General features: G+C 41.0%; 2 protein-coding genes across 3 annotated transcripts in view; one reads left to right on the forward strand and one right to left on the reverse strand.

The window, feature by feature from the left end:
• The window catches only part of cacna1ea (calcium channel, voltage-dependent, R type, alpha 1E subunit a), an 85,284-nt gene extending 75,333 nt beyond the window's left edge, over positions 1–9,951 (reverse strand). The window contains exons 1-2 of the mRNA XM_078790045.1: positions 9,843–9,951; positions 2,111–2,611 (exon numbers count right to left, since the gene is read on the reverse strand). Coding sequence (XP_078646171.1) covers positions 2,111–2,611; positions 9,843–9,862 — 521 coding nt within the window. The 5' untranslated portion in view covers positions 9,863–9,951. The remainder of the gene's footprint in view (positions 1–2,110; positions 2,612–9,842) is intronic.
• Positions 9,952–11,833: 1,882 nt separating this feature from the next.
• Positions 11,834–23,145, forward strand: part of cep350 (centrosomal protein 350) — a 32,089-nt gene continuing 20,777 nt past the window's right edge. For both annotated transcript variants that reach the window (XM_058074398.2, XM_058074399.2), the window contains exons 1-9: positions 11,834–12,200; positions 15,421–15,550; positions 16,265–16,308; positions 16,796–16,904; positions 17,033–17,180; positions 18,197–18,813; positions 18,902–19,009; positions 19,093–19,203; positions 20,495–20,611. In XM_058074398.2, coding sequence (XP_057930381.2) covers positions 15,466–15,550; positions 16,265–16,308; positions 16,796–16,904; positions 17,033–17,180; positions 18,197–18,813; positions 18,902–19,009; positions 19,093–19,203; positions 20,495–20,611 — 1,339 coding nt within the window. In that variant the 5' untranslated portion in view covers positions 11,834–12,200; positions 15,421–15,465. The remainder of the gene's footprint in view (positions 12,201–15,420; positions 15,551–16,264; positions 16,309–16,795; positions 16,905–17,032; positions 17,181–18,196; positions 18,814–18,901; positions 19,010–19,092; positions 19,204–20,494; positions 20,612–23,145) is intronic.

Consider the following 23,145-nt stretch of genomic DNA (forward strand, 5'->3'; position numbering starts at 1 on the left):
GCATGTGCAGGCAGGATGGAACGGGTGGAGGAAAGTGTCAGGCGTGATGTGTGATAGAAGAGTTTCATCTAAAATGAAAGGAAAGGTATACAAAACTGTGGTGAGACCAGCCATGTTGTTTGGTCTAGAGACAGTGCCACTGAGGAAAAGACAGGAAGCAGAACTGGAGGTAGCAAAGATGAGGATGCTGAGGTTCTCATTGGGAGTGACCAGGATGGATAGGATCAGGAAGGAGTACATCAGAGGGACATTACATGTTAGAGGCCTTGGAGATAAAGTCAGAGAGGCCAGACTGAGATGGTTGGGACATGTCCAGAGGAGAGATAGTGAATATATTGGTAGAAGGATGCTGCGTTTAGAGCTGCCAGGTAGGAGGAATAGAGGAAGACCAAAGAGGAGGTTTATGGATGTAGTGAAGGAGGACATGAGGGTAGTTGGTGTGAGAGAAGACAGGGTTGGATGGAGGACATTGATTTGCTGTGGCAACCCCAGAAGGGAAAAGCCCAAAGACAAAGAATAATAAACATCTACTTTTAAAATGGGTTTAAAAATGCAAATAATTCATATTTGATATGTACAGTTCAGGTTGTAGTGTTGATTTATTAAAATGGAAAAAAAAATCATCTATATTTACAGAAGTATTTGGGAAGCTGATTTGTTTTTGTGTGACTGATTTTAACGGACCATTTCTTCTTCATTTTAGCATAAACTATTTCCCAACTTTGGTATGAATAGTGTGTAAATAAAATGTGTTGACTGATGGCGTCAGATGACTTTATCATAACATATTTAACTTTCTGAAATCATCCCAATGGAAAAAGAACAGGTGCATGTGTTTGCTCAGGTGCAACATGTCATTATCCAAGCAGCCATGTGGATGTGGCATAGCCTCTAACTAGACCTGAGAGGTGGATGTTCATGGTCGTAACACATTGTGACTCACTCTGGTCTTGTCCTTTCATGCTGCAGGGGTGTCCATCTGACATGAACGTATCATATTAATTAGACCAGGCAGGGTCAGAGAATAGTTATCTCCTCCATGACAGAGGATCTGTAATAATCATACCACAGCCCCTGTCACCCATTTGTGACAACAAATCAACAACCTGTTCCAATCTAGCCTTGCCCTTTTTTTGTTTGAATGACATACATAAATATGTTTAACTTCTTTATTTTAGTCAAAGTCACATTCCTATATTAGATTGACAGTTAAACTGCAAAATGTTATTATGAATCACTATGGAAGATAAAAAGAAGTTTAAAAGTTCCCGGTGCACCATTATAAAGCTACCTTTCCAAACGAAGAATAGCTATTTTCATATATTTTCTCCTGTCATGTAAAATTCACCTCTTAGCAATCTCTGAAATCCCCACTCTTCATTCATTATACATCTCCATCTCCCGTTTAACCTCCCCTATGCTTTCCCCACCCTGTCTCTATAAGCTATATAGACATCAGCTCAGCGTGGGCTGTGGCATCCTGAGCCTGTGGTGAGGAAAAAGGGGAGGAAATCAGCCCCACCAGAGGTAGAGCCACATCTTCAGCAGGGAAACCGAGGGGGGGCGCGTGCACCACCCCGATCATTCAGCTTGAAATTCTATAGCGCCACAGGGCAGGAAGCCAGTAAATACTTCCATGCATGTATGTGGTAGGAGCATGTGGATGTCCAGTATACTATACAACCAATTAAAGCATGTATCCAGACTATATTCAGATTCTATTGATTAAAGATGGTCTGCGGAATGCCTTAAGATGCACATCACACAGGATGGACAACTAACTCAGGTATAGTAGCTTAAATGACAAAAAGCAATCCATTCCCCAACTCCAATTTCATTGCATCATTGTAAAAATGCACTAAACTAACACTAATCCAGACTTTACTGCAGTCACGGGAGCAACATTTAAACGTGATAAACGTGCTTCTGTTAGAACAACACAAGTCTATTGTGCAGAAGAAGGGGCCTGTGCATGATGTGTATCTAATAAATTGATCATGTTATATATTACATTGCTGTTCTGACATCATCAAAAGCAAAAAAACAAATTCCTAAAGCTAAGCAGTAAGTAGCAACAGGAAATAATGGTTTTCATAAGCATAATACTCACTCCCACTCCTTGCGTCGTGCCTGCGGTGTGCTGTGGATCTTATGGGCCTGATGGGCCTTCACAATGTCCTTCTGCTCAATTAGGCCCCCACGGCGTCTCTTAATCACATTGGGGCTAATGGGCAAATCTCCATCCATTGCCAGCATGCTCCCTCCAACATCAAATGACGACGTCACATCCAGGGTGAGGCCGCTTCTGTTTTGGTGTGGAAGCGGTGCCTGGCCCAGCACGTGTGGGGGGTAGAGGGTGTCATGGCTGCTTGAAAGACTCTGGGGCTCCAGGATAGAATGGGAAGCGAAACACAGGCTCGACCTTCCGGCCAGTCCCGCTCGATGCTTCTGCCAGCTTTCACTGTTCGCATGGGATGGGCGGAGGGTGTGGTGGCTGGGGGTGCCACTGCCACATTGGGGCTCCATTGGTAGACCCAAACGATCATCTGGACAATCTGCCAATGCTGGAGATCTACAGAGGCCTAAAGCATTATGGTCCCCTGTCATAACGCTGTAAAAACAAGAAGAGGAGATAACGTTTAGTCATTTTTGTAGTACTTTTATTGCACATTGTAATGAGTGTGACTCAGCGACAACAGGGTTTATGTTCCAGGGAATGTCACTGAGAAAGTTCAATTCAAACTCGACAAGACTATCCTTTACAAATTGTACATATCCTGTACTATAGCAACCCCTTTACACCAGGTGTGCCCACACGACGGCCATCATCCATTTTTAAGTGTCCCATATCAAAATCGATGATCAACAAGCCCACACAAAACATGTACTTAATTATTTTGTAACAGTTAAACAGTCTAAATTCAGAGTACAGGTTTATGATAGCACATGTGCAAGACTCTGGTGAATTTAAATTTTATATCATCACATTGTCATACATCGCAAAAATATTATGATATATGCCACGGTCAATATCGCCCAACGCTACGAGCTGGGGAATGCTTTAATCATCTTTATTGTGTGTGGGGGTGGTTTATTTGTTCCTAGAACACAATCAGAATGATGAAAAACTCCTTTTCTGTCTCCTGCACTGATGAGGCATTCAAGTGCACTGCATAATTGAGTGTTCTGTGTGCTTTTTTTTTCTTTTAATTACAGCTGCAAACAAACCCACTATTGGACAAAGAAAGTTGCAAGTGCCAGAATTTGGATAACAAAGGTGAGAAACACCATTGAATTCAAGACAGAACTTGGTTACAACCAACAGGATTGCTCCGAGTTAACACAACTTAACAGGCATACTTGCAACTAGCATAACTCTCTTAAGTTAGTTCAAGTCAGCAATTGAATTAATTTAGTACAGCAAAAGTTTGACCCTAATTTATATTATTTCCGATACATATATGGGAACATTTGTTTCAGAATGGATACGTACTTGGGCTGACACCGACTGTAGGATATCATCATCATCATTCATTTTCTACCACTTATCCTCACGAGGATTGCGGGCGTGCTGGAGCCGAGCTTAGCCCAGCTGTCTTCGGGCAAGAGGCATGGTACATCCTGGACTGGTCGCCAGCCAATCACAGGGCACATATAGACAAACAACCATTCACACTCACATTCATACTTATGGACAATTTGGAGTCACCAATTAACCTAGCATGTTTTTGGAATGTGGGAGGAAACCGGAGTACCCGGAGAAAACGCGGGGACAACATGCAAACTCCAGACAAAGATGACCGAGGGTAGAATCGGCTCTCCTAGCTGTGTGGCCTGCGTGGTAAACACTTGACCACCATGCAGCCTGACACTGATATTTGTGCTAGAAAAATAAGAACAATCCTATTTGTATACCCAATGATTCCATTCCATTCCATTTTCCTCCGCTTATCCGGGTCCGGGTCGCGGGGGCAGCAGTCTTAGAAGGGAAGCCCAGACTTCCCGGTCCCCGGCCACCTCCTCCAGCTCCACCGGGAGGACACCAAGGCATTCCCAGGCCAGCTGTGAGACATAGTCCCTCCAGCGTGTCCTAGGTCTGCCCCGGGGCCTTAGTGTAAATCTCAGCAGTCACACAATGAAACAAGTATAAATGTTTGACAATGGAAACTCATCTGCTCAGCTGAATCTGCTGGGGGATTTAAAGTGCAGTTACTGGTTACCATGACAACCTTAACTTCGTCGCTACAGTGATTGAGACACCTTCCCAGGCTGCAATCATAGCCCCCTTCTGTTGAGAATGGCTTGCCCGTTTTTTTTTTGTTTTTAAATCAATAATATCATAAATCAATCCGTGAAAGTCACTTTTGTTTTGTTTTTTACTATTTCAGCGACACAGTCTCCGTTGTAGTTTCTGACTGATGAAGTCCATTACTTCTTGTGCGTTCAATTTTCTTGCTGTCTAATGGCAAATAACGACAATGTTGCTGCTCTGGAACCCAGAGAGAGTAATGATGCCATAGGTAAAGTGGCTTTAATTGTAGTGGCTTGATGAAGCTTTCAACAGAGGTAGCAAAACATGCTGCCAAACACTGCGCATTTTCTCATGTGAATGAGTCCAAAAGGAAATGCAGTCAACATCACTGAACAGAAATGGAACCCGCATAGCAACATTGGACGGCTGGAGAAGCTTGGTTTCAGTCATTAATCTGTTGAACCCATTTAGTAAATTTAGGATTGATCTCACCAAAACCTGAATTACTTCCAGGAATGCAACACTTTGCTAGCGACCCATATTCAGAGTTTGTTTCCTTCCCGTCACAAAAATAATGAAATCATCAAGGCAAATTAGAAGGAAATCGACTGCATGACAAAAAAATAGTAACTTCAGAAATAGGACAAGTACTAGGTTACTTTTTCAAGCTTCTCACATATCTATGTATTTATAATCCATTTCCATACTATTGTCGGATGCAGCAGAATAATGCTGGCACAACAACTTGTGCTATGATGAAGGACCGCAAGAATGTAGGCCTTAGATGACGTCATGTTGTTCTTCAAACAAACTACGGGAGACTGACCCAATATTAGGACTCAAACGGAGATCTTTCCGTTTATAACATTAACATATTCATTACACGTTACTGCTGATTCAGTTGTGCAAGTGTACTCAAAGTGTATACACTGCATATATGATGTACTGTACATTCAAAAGTGAAGCAGTTAAGGCAATCATGGCCAAAAACACCCATTTGATTTGAGTCACATCTAGTCAGTGCACTCTCGATCCCAGCCATCATTGTAACCATTTCACCAATGCATTAGCAGAACTGTACCCTCACGACCATGCACACGCACTTACTCCATTGTGATTAGTCTTTTAACCGTAACGACACCTCAAGTTGACAGTGGTTTGAAATAGTATCCTCTGATTAGCTTTTAAAAAGAAGAGGCTGCCTGCTGATTAGCCTTATTCACAGAGCTTTCAGCCTGCAGCAACACCACAAAAGTCCATTCAGAGTCAGTGTGTTGTCAAGTTTTCAATGTGACCACAACCAATTGTTTTTTATGCTCTTTTTATGCCAGGTGTTTGCATGGTCTCTAATAAGGAGTGATGGAGATTCTCTGACAGGCGAAGGACCTTTGCACACCTGTTGTCCACTGCAGCCACCTCTACGGCCTCATTTGAACAAAATCAAAGCGACTACTACTGATTTTGTGGAACTAAAATTGTACAAAATTCATATACATACATTGAGTTCAAATCATTATGCTTGATGTCACATGAAACCTTGCAGAATCTCACAAGACTTCAGCTCAATTAGCATAAGACTTTTTTTTGGCTTTGTCTATGGAATTTTGGGGTTTTGTTTTGTTTTTTTAGATGGTGGGGTTGTGATTCCACCACATAAAGGTAAGTGATGACAGAGGAAAAGTGCGATGATAACAATACCAACAGAACTAATAACACAGAAACGGGTCTGGCTTACTACACAATTAATGAATTGATGATTATTGGAATGCTGTACTAATTTCAGCGGTACCTATATATCGCCATAAGGGAACAATATTGTTCTGCAAACCTGGTTCCTCTGCTTTCTGTGTGTCAAGCACCTTCTATGGGAAGGTACTTTTATTGAGTTGTTGTCTAACATAAGAACCTGCACAGAAAGCTTTCTAGATCTTCCAGAATTTGCACCGATTCCAGCTGTGTTTCCTTGGATTTCCTACTTCTCCAACCACAGCCCGCCTCCAGGCACGCCCACTCCGCTGTGACTGGTCACACTCCCAAGGTCTCCCAAGAACTTCCTGACAGCTGCCGAACCCTTTCTGATTTTATAATAAATTTGGCGGAATTTTGGTCATTACACATTTTTTGTGGGACTACCCATGATTAACAAAACTCTGGTAGACCAACTGATTGTGGTGGGAAAAGGCTATTAGCAACTCCGGAGGGGGGGCAGACCGACAGCATAAATGGGCATGCCCATATAAGGAAGTCCAGATCGCATTGACGTCACAAAGCTCTGTGCTACAAGAAAATCTCTCTGAAACCCAGCGTTCAGAGCTATCCCAAACTCCCTTCAGGGCTCACTTCCACATGAGAATACAACAACATTTATAGTTCCGAAAAAAAAGTGGAAAAAGCATAATAGGTCCCCATTAAACTTTGACTGAATAATTATGACATCGGATGGTGTGTCTCGAAACTTTTTCCCCATACTGTATGTTCATGGTTATTCCACACAATTCTTTGCGGTGTCTTCCATTTTCCTCTTGTTCCATTAACAACCACCAACTGCTGCTGGGGCTTATTAAAGTTTCATGCTGCCATTGCCTGTTGCATTACAAACACCGAACGACTCCAGATGTGATGGATCAATTGGTTTGAAGCCTCAACAACATATATTTGATTGCACACATTAACTGCAACTTAGCAGGCAAAGTTAATAATTCATTGATTGTCACTTTGGCACACAAACAGCGTTGAGGCTATACAGTAATCCCTTGTTTATCATGGTTAATTGGTTCCAGACCCAATCATGGTTAGAGCATAGAAAATCTGTTTATAACCTTCTAAATACAGTTTTTAACCTTGGAGTTCTCTAGATATTAAATAACACTCCTAAAGTCAGCTTTACATTCATATTACCAAATGTAGTACTTTTTCATTCTTTTTCTATGCAGCTTACACGTATTGTCATCACCATGTGGTGCCTAGAGGATTCACTTGGCAGGGCCATGATTTTCTATTACCCTTCATATGATGAAAAGACATTTTTCAAAGAGACCCTACTGCGTTGTTGGCCTTCCAGGAAAAGCAGCAATTATCTAACACCAGGAGCATGTCACATTACTAATCATGACCACTACTAATCGAGGATTCACACTGGTGGCGTCCACTCAGTGGAAGGAGAGGTGTTATCATGAAAGGGGAAGGAAACAAACTGTCACATTGATCGGTTATTGTCACACTTTTAAAACAGGATTGACAACATGTTTCATTAAGTGGCCAATAGCTAAAAGTTGTCACAATGTAGTCATCTGTCCTGAGGCCCCGAGAGGGAAAGACTACATTAAATTATAGGTCATCGAACGCAACACCATCACCACAAGTTAAAAACCAGGGAGTAACTTTGATTTGATTTATTTCGCATCTTAAAATATAGCTACAGTCTGCCCTATTCATGCACATGCTTCATGAATGTTTTTTTCCTAGCCACATATATTAGCGGCACGTGTCAGGGGTGGGTCAGGCCCTGCTTCGTGTCACATGTTGGAATTCATGTTTCCCCTCAATGAACCGCATCTCCGAAGTGCCAGCACACTCATGCAGCCCCAGTCAATGATACAACAATACATACAAGCTATGATACAAGCTTGACTGTAAGGCACGACACAATTATCTTGGTGCTCATTTGTGTACTCATTTTGTCTACTGGCAGGAGGTATAAGCGCAGCAAAGCCTCAGACAAAAAGAATGAAAGACTGTTACGTCCCCAGAGCCATGCGTGTCCTCAACAGCCACAAACACACTCATTATAGAAGTGCATAATTGCACTAATGTGACAGAATCAGCAGTGCCTCTGTTGTTGGCAGGCAATAATATCCATCCATCCATCCATCTTCTATGTGCTGCTTATCCTCACTAGGGTCGCGGAGGTATATTGGAGCCTATCCCAGCTGACTTCAATTTTATATAGCGCTTGAAGCGCAATGAAGTGAACCTATTATTCATTCACTCCTCGGTTACACACTGGTGGTGGTCATCTACATCTGAAGCCAGAGCTGTCCTGGGGTAGTCTGACAGAAACATGGCTGCCAATAAACACCTATATAGTATAAAGCCTTTCCGACCACCACCAAGCATTCATTCACATTCAAAAAGTGTGTGAAGTGTCTTGACCAGGGACACAACAACAGTGAGGATCGAGCATCTAAACTGGTTTCTGGACGACCTGCCATTGCTGCCCAATAATACACTCTATTTTGCTTCAATTGCTTCCTGACACAATTAATCAGCAACAGAGTTGCTAATCAATTATTGTGACCGATGTGTGATGATGTAATGACTTGTTTCATCCACCATCAGTGCACTGACTGACTATCTCCAGTTATATGACCATGACATTTTAAAGCTATATTAACGTTTGCAGTGATCATTGCAAACAAAGACCTACTAATGGTAAACGGTGTCAACAAGCTTCATCAAGTTCCTTTATAGTGCATTTATTCAGCACATACTTTACATACCTGAAACTATTCTCAAATCCTTCATATGAGGGTGCTAGTTAATCAAGAAAAAAATGTCAAACTAGATTGGACTGGGGAGCAGTAATAAGTGTTAATGTGGTCATTAAGCAGCATTGATCCAAGCCTCCCTCCCATGAAGCACACCAGTTGATCAATGACAAAAACGTGTTGACACATGAGAAAGCATTTTTTGCATTTTGACCAGAAAAAAATAAGTGCAGCAATGAAGGTGTCTTACAACAAACTGTTGCCTCCAGCACCCTGCCAATTACAACACTGATTATTCAAACAGCCTCTCCCTTCATTGCCCAGCTCCCATGACATAAGAATACATATACAGACTGTGCTTGCTCTAATTGATTACAATGGATAATGAGCTTGTCTTTCATGAAAACAAATTATTAAAATCTTGTCAACCATAAATGCTCAGCAATGATTTTGTCTTGAATTACTCACCCTTGCTCTGTGGTCACGATGTGTTCATTTGCTGATTCACTGACATCCACCTGTGTAGGTCTTTTCCAAGACTTGACTAAGTCAATTTCGTCTGTCTTCAATATGGTGCTAAATGTTGCCACTTACTATTTTTTACACAGTCAATTTAAGTCACGGTCTCATTTAAAGTGAGTGGATTAATCAACTCTTATACTTGTAGAGACTGATGAGGTTTGCATGCAGATAATCAATAAAAAAAGCAGCTCATTCCACTCATCTTCCATTGTTTTGTATAATAATGAAGACAACCGAGTGAAAATAAAGCATGAGTGCACCTTGCTCGCACCAAACTGATCTTACATGAGCATTTATGCACATTTGTGTGCAAAAACAACCTGTCAAAAATTGACGTCTCCATGCTCAAAACTTTAAACCTTTAAAAGGAACATAATATGCACAATATTTCTTACCTAAAGTCGCCCCAAATCTAGTCCTTTTGGGTAGACAACCAGCAAATGTGGCATGCGGACTTGAAACGCCCGTACGAGGAGACGCGGAAAGGGGGGGGGTGAGATGTTAAGGGGGAGTGTGGAAGGGTGTCGTATTCTGACCACCTTGTATTTATTCAAATGAAGAATGAAAAATTAATGTCATACCATTGATTCGTTATTTGCATTCTGACTCCGGTTTGATTGAATTGTGTTTTATTTAAGTATTTAAGAGTTACCTGTGCACACTTGCTGTCAGAAAAGTAGATGTGTGTGTATGTAATTCGCACTCCGGCCACGCGATGGCAGTACACCCACGTATAAATACATAAATGCACCAACAAACTACTATATTTGAAAAGGTGTGTACGTCACTGTCTCAACATTATATTGTTTCACTCCACTCACATCTGTATGATATTCACTTACATGTCATATTGTGTACATAGACACAAGTGCAGTCTCAGAAAGACTGACAACAATTCATGTTGTTGCTATAGCTGATGTTAATAGCTATACTTTGCCAAATTGCTATCATTAGCTGACAACAGACATAAGTGCATGTGTTAGGCTACTTCCTGTTCTCCGAGCAAGAGGGCAGGATATAATAAACCTGCAAAACCCTATATAACCCCAAGCAGAATTTTTTTTTGTATCATAACAGGTGCTGTCAGTAATTCTGGTGTACATGAAAGAAATTGGGCCGCTCTTGGTAGCTGAGGTCACTACATCGCTTGGACCCAACTGACCCATGGAAAGCTATTTTAAAGAGGAACTGCACTTTTTGGGGGCGGCACGGCGGTCAAGTGGTTAGCGTGCAGACCTCACAGCTAGGAGACTAGGGTTCAATTCCACCCTCGGCCATCTCTGTGTGGAGTTTGCATGTTCACCCCGTGCAAGTGTGGGTTTTCTCTGGGTACTCCGATTTCCTCTCCCATTCCAAAAACATGCTAGGTTAATTGAAGAATCCAAATTGTCCATAGGTATGAATGTGAGTGTGAATGGTTGTTTGTCTATATGTGCCCTGTGATTGGCTGGTGACCAGTCCAGGGTGTACCCCGCCTCTCGCCCTAAGACAGCTGGGATAGGCTCCAGCACCCCTGCGACCCTTGTGAGGAAAAAGTGGTAGAAAATTAATGAATGAATGCACTTTTTGGAATTTTGCTCATCGTTCAAAATAATTAAGTGAAACATGAACACATATTTCTTTCCTTTTTTGTGCATAGTAGCGCAACAAAACAAGTTAACATGAGCTAGCTAACAATGGACATTGTTGGGAAATATTGCACATATTTTGATGCTAACTAAGACTAAACTCAGAAACATTGTTCCATTTACACAACAGACTTTTATATCAACCAAGCTACACTGATATTATTGTGGCAGCTCACATGAAAAACTATATTTATGAGGACTTCAGCACATATCTTGTGCTGGAAGACACAGCCATCCCAATGTTGTTACTGTATCTATGCTGCTGTTATTGACAGAAGCAGCGTAAGCTCCTGGGCTAGTATGTGAAATCAATGCAATTTGGTATATCTTCTAAATAATCAAAATATGGTGAGATACTGTAAGTACATGTTATCATAAATGTACTTGTTCTTGCATGATTAAGTATTATCATACCTACCTTTTTCTGCAATTGACTGGTGACCAGTCTAGGGTGTACCCTGCCTCTTGCCCAAAGTCAGCTGGGATAGGCTCCAGCATACTCCCACGACCCTAGTGATGAACATTAGCAGCAGTGAAGGTAGACAGTGTGGAGTAATTTGCACTCCAGTACATGTTTTGCTTTATTCAGGATTAAATTGCTTCATTTTATTATAAAAACTAATGAAGAATTTACACTGGATATTGACTTCAAATGATCTTTATCATTATAGGTGGAAGGGGGCAATGTTGTGACGACTGTCAAGGGGGAAAATAATTTAATTAAATAGTAAAAATTCACAAGTCTCTTGTGTTCGCTTTTCTCTTTCAGTTGGGGATCTTGCATTACTCCACATGTAATTTGGGAACTGAAGTACTTAAAACTAATTAAAATACATGCCTATACATGCATTAAGACAAAATCAGGTTAAATGAACTCATACGTTTTTTTCTATCGTGTTGGTGACCGGTGGGCACTGTCGTCTTCAAAATCTCGCGATATTTTAATGAGTCGTCCGTCACAAAGCGACCCATCTTGGATACTCTTGTTTCAGTGGTTCCGAAAGGTCCGTGTCGAAACCCGGCAAAGACAAACTCAGAAGCGGGTAGCCACTTTTGGATCTGTGACACAAATTATCTCTGCGAAATATTTTTACACTACCTCGGAGAGAACTGGAGTCCAACAATGGGTGCGTGACACTGAAAAAGTTGCTAGCTCGTTAGCACAAGTGGCAGTGGCTAGCTGCTTGAAGCTAACGTTAGCAAACAGACCGCTGAAGCAATCTGAAGATTTTTGATAATGTAAGGACATTTTTTCATCATGATTCTACCACGATAAGGCATCTAAATGTTTCCGATCACTATCTTAAAAAGGTAAGTATTGTGGTTATTTTTTAATAATGTTATTCGGAGTTCAGTCATGACTTTGTCCGTTAGCTTGGATGTGAACTCCCGAGTTTTGCTTCACCGGTGATTTTTCTGGGCAGAAGAAGTAAAAATAAAGAACACCGTGACTTAATTTTTACTTAAAAAAATCTTAAACGCTTATCGTTGACTTGTCTTTGCTCCGGATCATATCCCACCGTTCGTTCACGCCTTAAGAAGCTTATCTACAACAGCCTAAGATTGCTTAGTGAAGAGTTCAACAAGACTACTAACTGTTAAATGATCATGAAAGTCAATCAATAAGTCAACATTGTAAGTCCCACTAAAGGGTCATTCTTTCCTGTTGTCTCGTGTGTGTAGCTAAGCAACTTACCAAACCACTACTTTTAAATGGCCGATTGAGATCTGTGCGCTCAAACGTCCATTCTCAAAAATAACCAATACTGCATGCAGCAATGGAAAGGTGGTTAACCTTGAAGTTACCTTTGATATTTTCACCTGAAGTTGCCATTATCATCTTGGCTATGCTGCAATAGTATAATGTTGTATATATGCATTGAATGATTTCAGACGATTTTGATTGTCCTAATTAAGGTCAAAAGTCTGTACATCATCCATATTCTATAATGATTGTCCAACTAAGGGTGAGTTGGAGTCGCTGCACACAGACTGTGACCCTCTATGCCACCATGATGCCATGCCCAGAAATATCAAATACAAGTTTAATTGAAAGCAATGACTTCAGGGGTCACTTTTCTCAAAAGGTGTTCTTTTCAGTATTCTGGACGGACTTGGTTTGAGGCTTAAGAATACACATCATACATGACTAAGCTGACTAAGCTCGAAATGTAACCAGCACCGGCTGCTTCCTGTTTGCTCTGTCAATGAGACTGCATTCACGTCAGGGCAATGTCATGTGATTCATATGAGCAAACTGCATATCTGTGCAAACTTGGCAAGAAGACATCCTACAACATGAGGCAGAGAGAGTCCTGAGTCTTTTTTTTTTCGTTTGTTTAAGACCAACCTGGATTGTATGTACTGTACTCTGGTATTACAGGTCTTTTTAGGTAAACATCACATTCATGATCATTTTTAGTTTCACCCTCCCTCATGGAAACCTGCTGAGGAACACACTGTTGTTAAACCAGTTTTAAATGACAAGTTGACATAGCACTCCTGTCTGTGAAACAAGGTGTTGTAACAGACTGGTACTATTAAATTCATAATGAACTTAGCCATTATACAACTTGATTGCTTGTTTGTATGTATTGTCATCTAGGACTGTTTGATGTACTGCACAATTGTCTTAAGCATTTCCTTTTCTGAAAGGGCTGGCAGTTTTTTTCCCCTCTTCGTCTGTGTTGGTCTTTGTTTTGGCTTTCATTTGACCTAATGGTCTTTGCAAGACTATTGTTTTGGTAGTAACAAGAGCTTGTCCAGTATCAGAACATGCTGTTACGGCTGTAATTATTTGGACAATAACACAATTCCCAGCATTTTGCCTCTGTAAATCACCACATTGGATTTAGAATTACAAGCTGTGACTGTAGTTTAAGCCTCTTTCACACAGATGCACAGAGGTCGCACAAAAGGGACAAATGTTTGGCTTTGTGGATTTACGTTATATCGTTTGATAAGTTGTTCAGTTAGGGTCCCTTTTGGTCAGTCAGACGTTCCGCAACTAATTCAATTGTATATGTTGTTTAACCATCTATCATCGGCCCTGCACTGATGGTTCAACACTATTAATTCGACAAAGTACAACGGTGATGGCTGTTATAATAGGATTATAATGTGAAAACCCAGGTTGCAGAGGGACAGAAAGCGAGCGGGCAAGTGTGTGTGAGATGATGATTTTTTTCTTCCTGCTCCTGAAGTTTACAGTAAAGCTTGAGTGAGCAAATATACAGCTCTAACCGTCTATTCTTAAAAGTTACATTTGTAACAGACTTGCATAAAACGGCGTCCAAGTGGCTCTTCCATCCCCGCTCCCCCTTCCCCCCGCTCATTTCTGTGTGTTGTTAAATGTCCATTCATAAATTTCATTCATTTATATGTATTTCACATTGTTTTTGGTAAGAAAAACTATCATTATTCTGTGCAAAATAGGTTTTGTGTTTATATTTTTGGGTGTCTGGAACAGATTAATTGGATTTACAGAAAATTGTTCCAGTTATCGTATGTTTTGTTTTTTGTCTGACCTTATGGAAAAGATTAATAAGGACTCAATATGTTACAACACAGCAGCAACAGCTCCAATGCAGGGCTGGCCGATATGGACCAAAAGTCATATCCAGATATATTTAGGTAGAATATTGATCGATATATATCCTCATATTTTTTCCATAAACTGAATTTAGACACAAGTCAAAGCCAAGTACTATGTGTGCAAAGTTTTATTAAAATGTCAACAATCTTATAGGAAAAAAAGCCACTGAAATAAAATAGTTTATTCTCTTTTTTAAATTAATATAGAAAATGATCAATATAATGTTCAATTTTCAGTGCAACCATGCTGCGCTCACGGTAGTCTCTGCAGCTGGGTTAGCTCTTCCAGCTCCCCATGACGACAGACGGTAAACATGGTTTATACTGTCTGTATACTGTCTTTTTCGATGTCCACTCCTGCTATGTAGCCTCTCCACCTCTACATGTCAGTGGGGATATCCGATTGCTTGGCGTAGGGAAGGGGTACTGAAAACTAACAGCTGTTCCTGAGTGTAAACAATGGAGCAAGCGGCAAGCCACATACGTAACAAGATGAACATCCATAGCTGCACACTTGCTTAAGGGGTCGGTACGGGACAAAAACAATAAGGAAGTAATAAATAAAGCACTATTAAATACTAAAAACGTTGCAGGAGACACAGAGCTGCTGTAACTAGCTTGCACTCGGGTGGCGCCATCTTGAAACACAAGACCTCCGCGTCAAAACCAGTCTATATCGATATGAACGATATGCTTGTTTTATAAATAAATGTCAAAATTGTAAATAAATATCAATAACTTAAAAGTATCTATATCACACAGCTCTACGCCGATGTAATATCGATAAGGAGCAGAGTGAGCTGAGTAGTGCAACCAATACTATATAGGACACTTGGTGGATCACAGACAAGAGGCATTCATTGGAGCATTTGATGTATATTCTTCATTGGAGTACACACATAAGGTGATGCTCAACTTTCTCCTTTCTCTATTTCAGATAACCCCATTATCCTTGCCAAAGTGTGAACTTGGCTGCAGGTGAATGGGTGAGATGAAGAGTAGTAAAAGGGCTCCACTGTCCTTTGGCATTGCTGTTCATCAGCACTCGGACAACAACCTCGATACAGGTTTGTAACAAAATAATACATTTTCAATTAATAGAATCAGTGTTTCCCCAAGGTTCCTACGGGCACAGTGACATTTCACAAACTTAAGTAAGAAAAAGTAGGGATGTCCTGATCTGATATTGATATCAGCATTAAATTGAGTATTATGTATCTAAAATCTCAGATGTTGACGTCTATACAAGCAGCCAATCCGGCGTGTGCTTACATGTTAACAGAGAAGCATGTGTATTTTTTGTTCCTAAAAAGACATTGCAGCTTTGACATAGCAAAACAAGTTTCCCGTGGTGACACAGAAACGGGGAAATTTAGTAAAGCCAAACTCATCGCACATTCGAAGCAGCATCGCACTGGAAACTCTCACAGGATAGCAAGAAGTCATTAGCTACAGTATAACGGAAAAGGTGACCAGCCCCTGACCATTTGCAGTACCCCCTCATTCACCAATTGCAGTCAGGCCAAGGTGCATTTACAAACACAGGAACTCCGAACATCAACACAACCAGACTGTTACAGTATCGTTAAATTACTTATGTTATGATCTGGTGCTACATGAAAATTTAATAAACATGACCTTCTCGGGGGTGCCCCCCTTCATGCCCATATAATGTGGTTTGGGGTACCAGTATAAAAGCCTTGGAAAGTTTGTCACATTGTGTTTTATATTCTTCATTTAACTCTCATAATTCTCTCTCTTTTTAAAAAAAAAAAAATCAGATTTAGCAACTGCATGGAAGGGTTTGCCTCAGTCCAAAGCTGCTGTAAGTACACAAGGAACAATTTCATGATGATGTTGTCTGTCAGCCTTGGGTTGCCATTAGGGGTGTCACAAGAGCGGCACAAAATCTTAGAGAATGAATGAATGAATGAATGTCTTAACTCATTCTTGTGAACCCAATATCATGTATTGTCTTGTTTTGTGAGCTGCAAGAATTAGTTACAATTATTAATTTTTTTTCTACTTTTTTACACTTTTAATCTTTGTGGAATTATTTTATTCTACAGTTTTCCTCAAACGAATTGTTTACAGTAGTTCCTGGTTTACAATAGCCTTACATTTGTGTTGTAGTTAATGTAGCAACCAAAAACTGTGATAGAGAAGCTGCGAAATTCGCTATAAGGCCTGATTTATTGATTGTAACAAAAATAGAACCAAGACGATACTTGAAGCACAACACGAAGACTTGATTTAGTGGACCCTTGTAGGCATAACTTATGGAGAATGATGTTTATATACTGTCTGTGTAGTTGCGCCGTATAGAAAATCATGTGGAGGCAGTTCCTGGGACAACAGCGCTCCTCTTGTCTATCGTGGATCCACCCAAGAAAAAACAATCAGTGACTGTCCGGAGTAGAGGTTAGTTGTTGTTGTTGTTGTTTTTTTTAATGTTGTTAAATCATGTTATGTACAGAATAAAACAATTTGCCAAATGACGGTGCACAGTTGTGTTATGCAATATTAAGGTTACACTGTCGTTATCACAGATGAGACGACATCTTCAAAGTCCACTGAGCATCGTCGGTCAAGTTCCAAAAAGAGACGCTCACGCAGCCCGCTAAGAAATGCCACGCAAGACAGCAACGTCGACAAGCACAACAGCATGGCGCTCAGGGAAGCACTGGCTTTGTACAGGTTGGTATTTACAAATCTGCTCTGTCATATAGGCCTGTGAATATTGTCATTGTCACTCATTCTCATCATATAAAATACCAGTTTTATGTAATCTGTCTTTATAGTTTTTGTCTCATTTGAGATGATGTGAATAATGGCTTTGTTCTCATCAACTATGTGCAAACGCTGAGCGCTGTTGTCACTGAACTTAAATTACAAACGAATAAAATTTCAGAGCTAAAACAGTGATTATACAGATACATTGCAATCCTGTCCCCAAGATGGTGTGAGCATGTTTGAAGATGACAACAGAGCAATTTGAATGGGTGCTTAGTAAGTCTCTGGCAACACTATGTCCTTGCCACATTACTTCTTTTCTCGTCTTTAATGTTCTTGCAGAAAAAAAATCTAACACTGGTTGGGTACGTTTTTGACTTAATGTGACTCTGGTGATGGTATTACTGATGGCTTTATAGATGGTTATGTGGTGAGGTTAATTTCATGTCATTCAATTGTTTCCTCCACTTGATCAGCCATCATGATGGTACGATCGTGAACACTCTTTGCTGGCAGCCCTTTTATTTATTTGATTATTGATTGACTTTGCCCAAAAAGTCATCAAAAGGTTCATTCACCATATCAAGCATGAATGTGTTGGCATCTTTTGCCATCTCTGAATGGCGAGCCGGTCCTCACTAATGCTAAAGAAGACCAGTCAGCTTGTCAGCTCCATGCACAGAGTTGCTGACCAGCTTGCATTCTGGACAGTAGCTCTTGGCAGGCCTTCTTCCACCTGGATATTTAGAAGCAAATGTAGCACACAAAATGAAAGTTAAAAGTGTGACAGCCGAATGCAGACACCAAAAGCCATTGGTTACAGACCCCTGATCCAACAGTTACATAGAGAAGAATGCTTGACTATAAACATTTCTAAATGTGACCATCCATACAAGAGCTCCCCCATATGTAGAGTGGATTTTGAATTAAGACTAATCTTGATCCTCCTGCTGATCCAATGTAATCTGGTTTCTGTCCAGCGAGACCGCCCCTCCATCACAACCCTCATCCCAGTTGCAAGCTTATAGACTGCAGTCAGTGTCAGGGCCGTTGTCCTCGTCCACACAGCCCCGCTCTCTGCGGAACAAGCCTGTGTACCAGAGAGACACTCGAGGCAAGGAGACAGACGGTCACCAGGACGCCGCACACTCTAGAGCCGCCTCAGAGGTCCACTACCTCAATGACCCGCCCACTGTGGACACCGTGCAGACTTATGCAAACCCTTCAACAGGCCTTGCAATGGAGGAAGTCACGCCAGGGACACAAAACACCCAGAGAATGGATATTCAAGAATGTAGCCCATCTCTACCTCCACCCTCTGACTGCATATGTAAACCAGAGAGCAATCCTTCCACCAGTCCAGGCTCCGATTCCCAGCGCTTGGAGAACCTGAGGCGACATCAACATGATGATAAGCTGGAAAAGCTCAAAGATCGAATTCGAAAGCAGGTGAAACATCAGGAGGAGTCTGCAGAGAGGGAGAAGGGGAGCCGTCTTGACCAGCCCATTCTACCTGCCTGGAATAAAAATGGTATCACTGAGCCCACAGCCAAAATAAGGAAAGTAGCAGCTGCACCACAAGCGCCTTCTTACAAAGGTATCACTGACCTCTCTAATGTCACTTTAATTCTTATTTATGTAAGTAAGCTTGGTTTTTGCTTACACTTGTTTTGCTTTATTCTCAGGCTTCAGCAAAACAGAATCCCGTACTCTACATGGGAACGCTTTAAAAGAGGAGGATTTCCGTGGCTTAAACAGTGACATATGCACAGACCTGTCAAGGCAGCTTGCTGGTAAGACACATAACGCAAACAATCAAGGTAAGGAGTAATGCACTTACTTAGGCAGGCCTTACATATGCTTGTTTGCATTATAGAAGGAACAACAGTAAGGCATCACCGGGGAAGGCATCGTTCTTTTGAGAGAGAAGCTCCCAAACCAACCAGGAAGATCCACAAAGTTGCTCCCGGCCAAAATGCAAAAACAGGTGGGTTTGTTTGGTGTGTGTGTTGCATATTTTACATTTGACAAATGCATTGAGATTTCAATAATAACACTTTGCATTAAATAATCAATCAGATGAATGGATACAACCTCACGATTGAGTCATCTAATTAAAATAGTGCTTGACAATCACAGTAGGTCTTGAGTGCAGGCATTAAATGGATGGTGTCATATACATCTGTTCCCCTACCTCACTGGCTATTATTTCTGATAAAGACTAAACATAGTGGATGGCTATGCCACTTTGGAGGGAAAGCTGTATATTCCATTTACTTGTTAGTTGTACATTAATGAACTGAGATTTAAATTCAGCATAAAGCAAACTCATCCATTATTATCTCATAGCTAAGTGCAGAACTCATAATAAACTGTTTAACTGACCAAATGCTAAGCATTTTAAATAAGCATGTACCGATTGATGGGCGCTGATTTCCTTAATTTTGGGGTATTGGTGATCAGCCAATTCTTACATATGACTGTCCTCTTTTGCTCTGCCAGAATGACTGCTAGCAATCAAGCTTAAAGCTAAAGCTAGAGCCAGTCAGCGGCCAAGTTTTTGTGTTCATGGGCTGTGAAAACAGCAAAGTTATTGAGGATTCCAGGATGCTTGCTGATGTTGTGGAGGTTCGGTTTAAATAAAGGATGCTGCAGTGGCTGGAGGGGGCACCTTTTATTCATGTACACAGCTCATCTCATTAGGAACTGTCAACAGACCTCAACACACACAACACACTTCATACTACACACTATCCTATTTTGGATGAAATTTGGTCTTGTTTGGTTATGACACAAGTTTCACAAGCTCCAGAATTATTGACCTGGCCATGAGGTCTGCTGTTACAAGGTCAGACAATAAATAACCAAAAATATGGGTTATCTAAAATGATATGATCTTTTGAAATGAGTTTACACTTACAGTAGTTGTCAGTTGACTGTGGCTTTTTAAATTTCACATGATGTTCCAGAATCTGTCAATGCTCACTTGTTTTTTGTGTTTGTGCTGTAGTCACCTGACAAAAGAACTTTTGGTCAACTCTTCCTTCTGGCCTGTTTAAGTTCATTCATGGTTCCATAAATAGCTCTGAAATCTGCAGCCAAGATCATGTGACTCTTTATCTCTATTCAAGCAGAAGCTTGTTTGTAGAAGTGTGTATCTAGGAACTACTTGAACATTTTTTTATAATGGAAGCTTATGAATATTACGAATGTACTTCACTAGACAGACAAATATAACTTTGGTACCAATATTTGTATATGTGTGTGTTTCTCCGTAGTGATTACACCTGCTTCCTGGCGGGAGGGCTTGAAGTTGGTAAACAAGGTACTTGGTACGGCTCCCAAGCGACCCAGGGAGAACAAGTTTCATCTCGATGACAGACCGTGCCAAACAGGTGGGGGCCGGTGCACTCTTCTGTAAATTGTCACAATAACCCTGTTTTGTCATGACTGTGTGACTGCCTGCCCATTGCAATACAGTTGCAGTTAACTAGTGATTAGTGAATTTCCACTCCTTCCTTATAAACAGGGTATTGTCTTATAGTCAAGGCATAGAAAACCTGTTTGCAATCTTTTAAGTATGTTTTTTAACATTATTAGTGCCCTCTAGATGTGACAACACCCGTATATCACCTTGACATTTACATTACCCGCCTCTTACCACTGTTATGATTACAATGATGACTTATCATGCCTGATGTGAGATTTAAACCTGCAATAAAACAAAAGTTTGTTCTTCCGGCAAGCTCATCTGGTGCTTGTCTCACTAAACAATTACTGACACCTTGTGACCAAAGTAACATACTATATTCATGGCTTAAGCCATGACAAACTAAAACTCAACTCCGCCACCCATTGTGGTCCCCTACTAGCACTGGAACACATTTACTGCGGCACACATGTCTTGAATGGCTTATCTTCTCTGATAATATATACTAGTAATATGAATGTAAAGGTGTCAATATGGGTGTTATTTCATGTCTAGAAGGCTTTAATAATGAAAATATTGTATTTTTAAAGATGGAATCATACTTCGCAGAAATTCACTAATAATGGTCGGGTCTGGAACTAGATAACCGCGATAAACAAGGTTTTCCTGTACAGAAAAGTATGTTTTTTTTACTGATATTACTACAGTGAAGAAAATAAGTATTTGAACACCCTGCTATTTTGCTATTTCTCCCACTTAGAAATCATGGAGGGGTCTGAAATTTTCATCGTAGGTGCATGTCCACTGTGAGAGAGATAAACTAAAAAGAAAAATCCAGAAATCACAATGCATGATTTTTTAACAATTTATTTGTGTGATACAGCTGCAAATAAGTATTTGAACACCTGTGTATCATCTAGAATTCTGACCCTGAAAGACCTGTTAGTCTGCCCATTAGAAGTCCACCTGCACTCCATGTATCATCCTGAATCAGATGCACCTGTTTGAGGTCGTTAGCTGCATAAAGACACCTGTCCACCCCATACAATCAGTAAGACTTTAACTTGTAACATGGCGAAGACCAAAGAGCTGTCCAAAGACACCAGAGACAAAATTGTACACCTCCACAAGGCTGGAAAGGGCTACGGAGCAATTACCAAGCAGCTTGGTGAAAAAAGGTCCACTGTTGGAGCTATCATTAGAAAATGGAAGAAGCTAAACATGACGGTCAATCTCAATCGGAGTGGAGCCCCATGCAAGATATCACCTCGTGGGGTCTCAATGATTCTAAGAAAGGTGAGGAATCAGCCCAGAACTACACGACAGGACTTGGTCAATGACCTGAAAAGAGCTGGGACCACCGTTTCCAAGGTTACTGTAGGTAATACACTAAGACGTCATGATGTGAAATCATGCATGGCACGAAAGGTTCCCCTGCTTAAACCAGCACATGTCAAGGCCCGTCTTAAGTTTGCATATGACCATTTGGATGATACAGAGGAGTCATGGGAGAAAGTTTTATGGTCAGATGAGACCAAAATAGAACTTTTTGGTCATAATTCCAATAAGCGTGTTTGGAGGAAGAAGAATGAAGAGTACAATCCGAAGAACACCATCCCTACTGTGAAGCATGGGGGTGGTAGCATCATGCTTTGGGGGTGTTTTTCTGCACATGGGACAGGACGAGTGCACTGCATTAAAGAGAGGATGACTGGGGCCGTGTATTGTGAGATTTTGGGGAACAACCTCCTTCCCTCTGTCAGAGCATTGAAGATGGGTCGTGGCTGGGTCTTCCAACACGACAACGACCCGAAGCACACAGCCAGGAAAACCAAGGAGTGGCTCCGTAAGAAGCATATCAAGGTTCTAGCATGGCCCAGCCAGTCTCCAGACCTGAACCCAATCGAAAATCTTTGGAGGGAGCTCAAACTCCGTGTTTCTCAGCGACAGCCCAGAAACCTGACTGATCTAGAGAAGATCTGTGTGGAGGAGTGGGCCAAGATCCCTCCTGCAGTGTGTGCAAACCTGGTGAAAAACTACAGGAAACGTTTGACCTCTGTAATAGCAAACAAAGGCTACTGTACCAAATATTAACATTCATTTTCTCAGGTGTTCAAATACTTATTAGCAGCTGTATCACACAAATAAATTGTTAAAAAATCATGCATTGTGATTTCTGGATTTTTCTTTTTAGTTTATCTCTCTCACAGTGGACATGCACCTACGATGAAAATTTTAGACCCCTCCATGATTTCTAAGTGGGAGAAATAGCAAAATAGCAGGGTGTTCAAATACTTATTTTCTTCACTGTATATTGAACCCTGAAATTGCATCTTTATTAATATATGTTTGAAAACCGTGGTAGAGTGAAGCCGCAAAATTTGAACCGCAATGCGACGAGGAATGACTGTATAGAATTAGACCGATAACTTGGCCTTGCTGCCTTCATATCGTACCTGAGTGTCATCTGGCAGTCTCAAGAGGCGAAAAGAATGCAGC

This window comes from Doryrhamphus excisus, linkage group LG4, assembly GCF_037039965.1.
Source record: "Doryrhamphus excisus strain RoL-2023G ecotype Guam linkage group LG4, RoL_Dexc_Guam_v1.1, whole genome shotgun sequence".
Classification (NCBI taxonomy): domain Eukaryota; kingdom Metazoa; phylum Chordata; class Actinopteri; order Syngnathiformes; family Syngnathidae; genus Doryrhamphus; species Doryrhamphus excisus.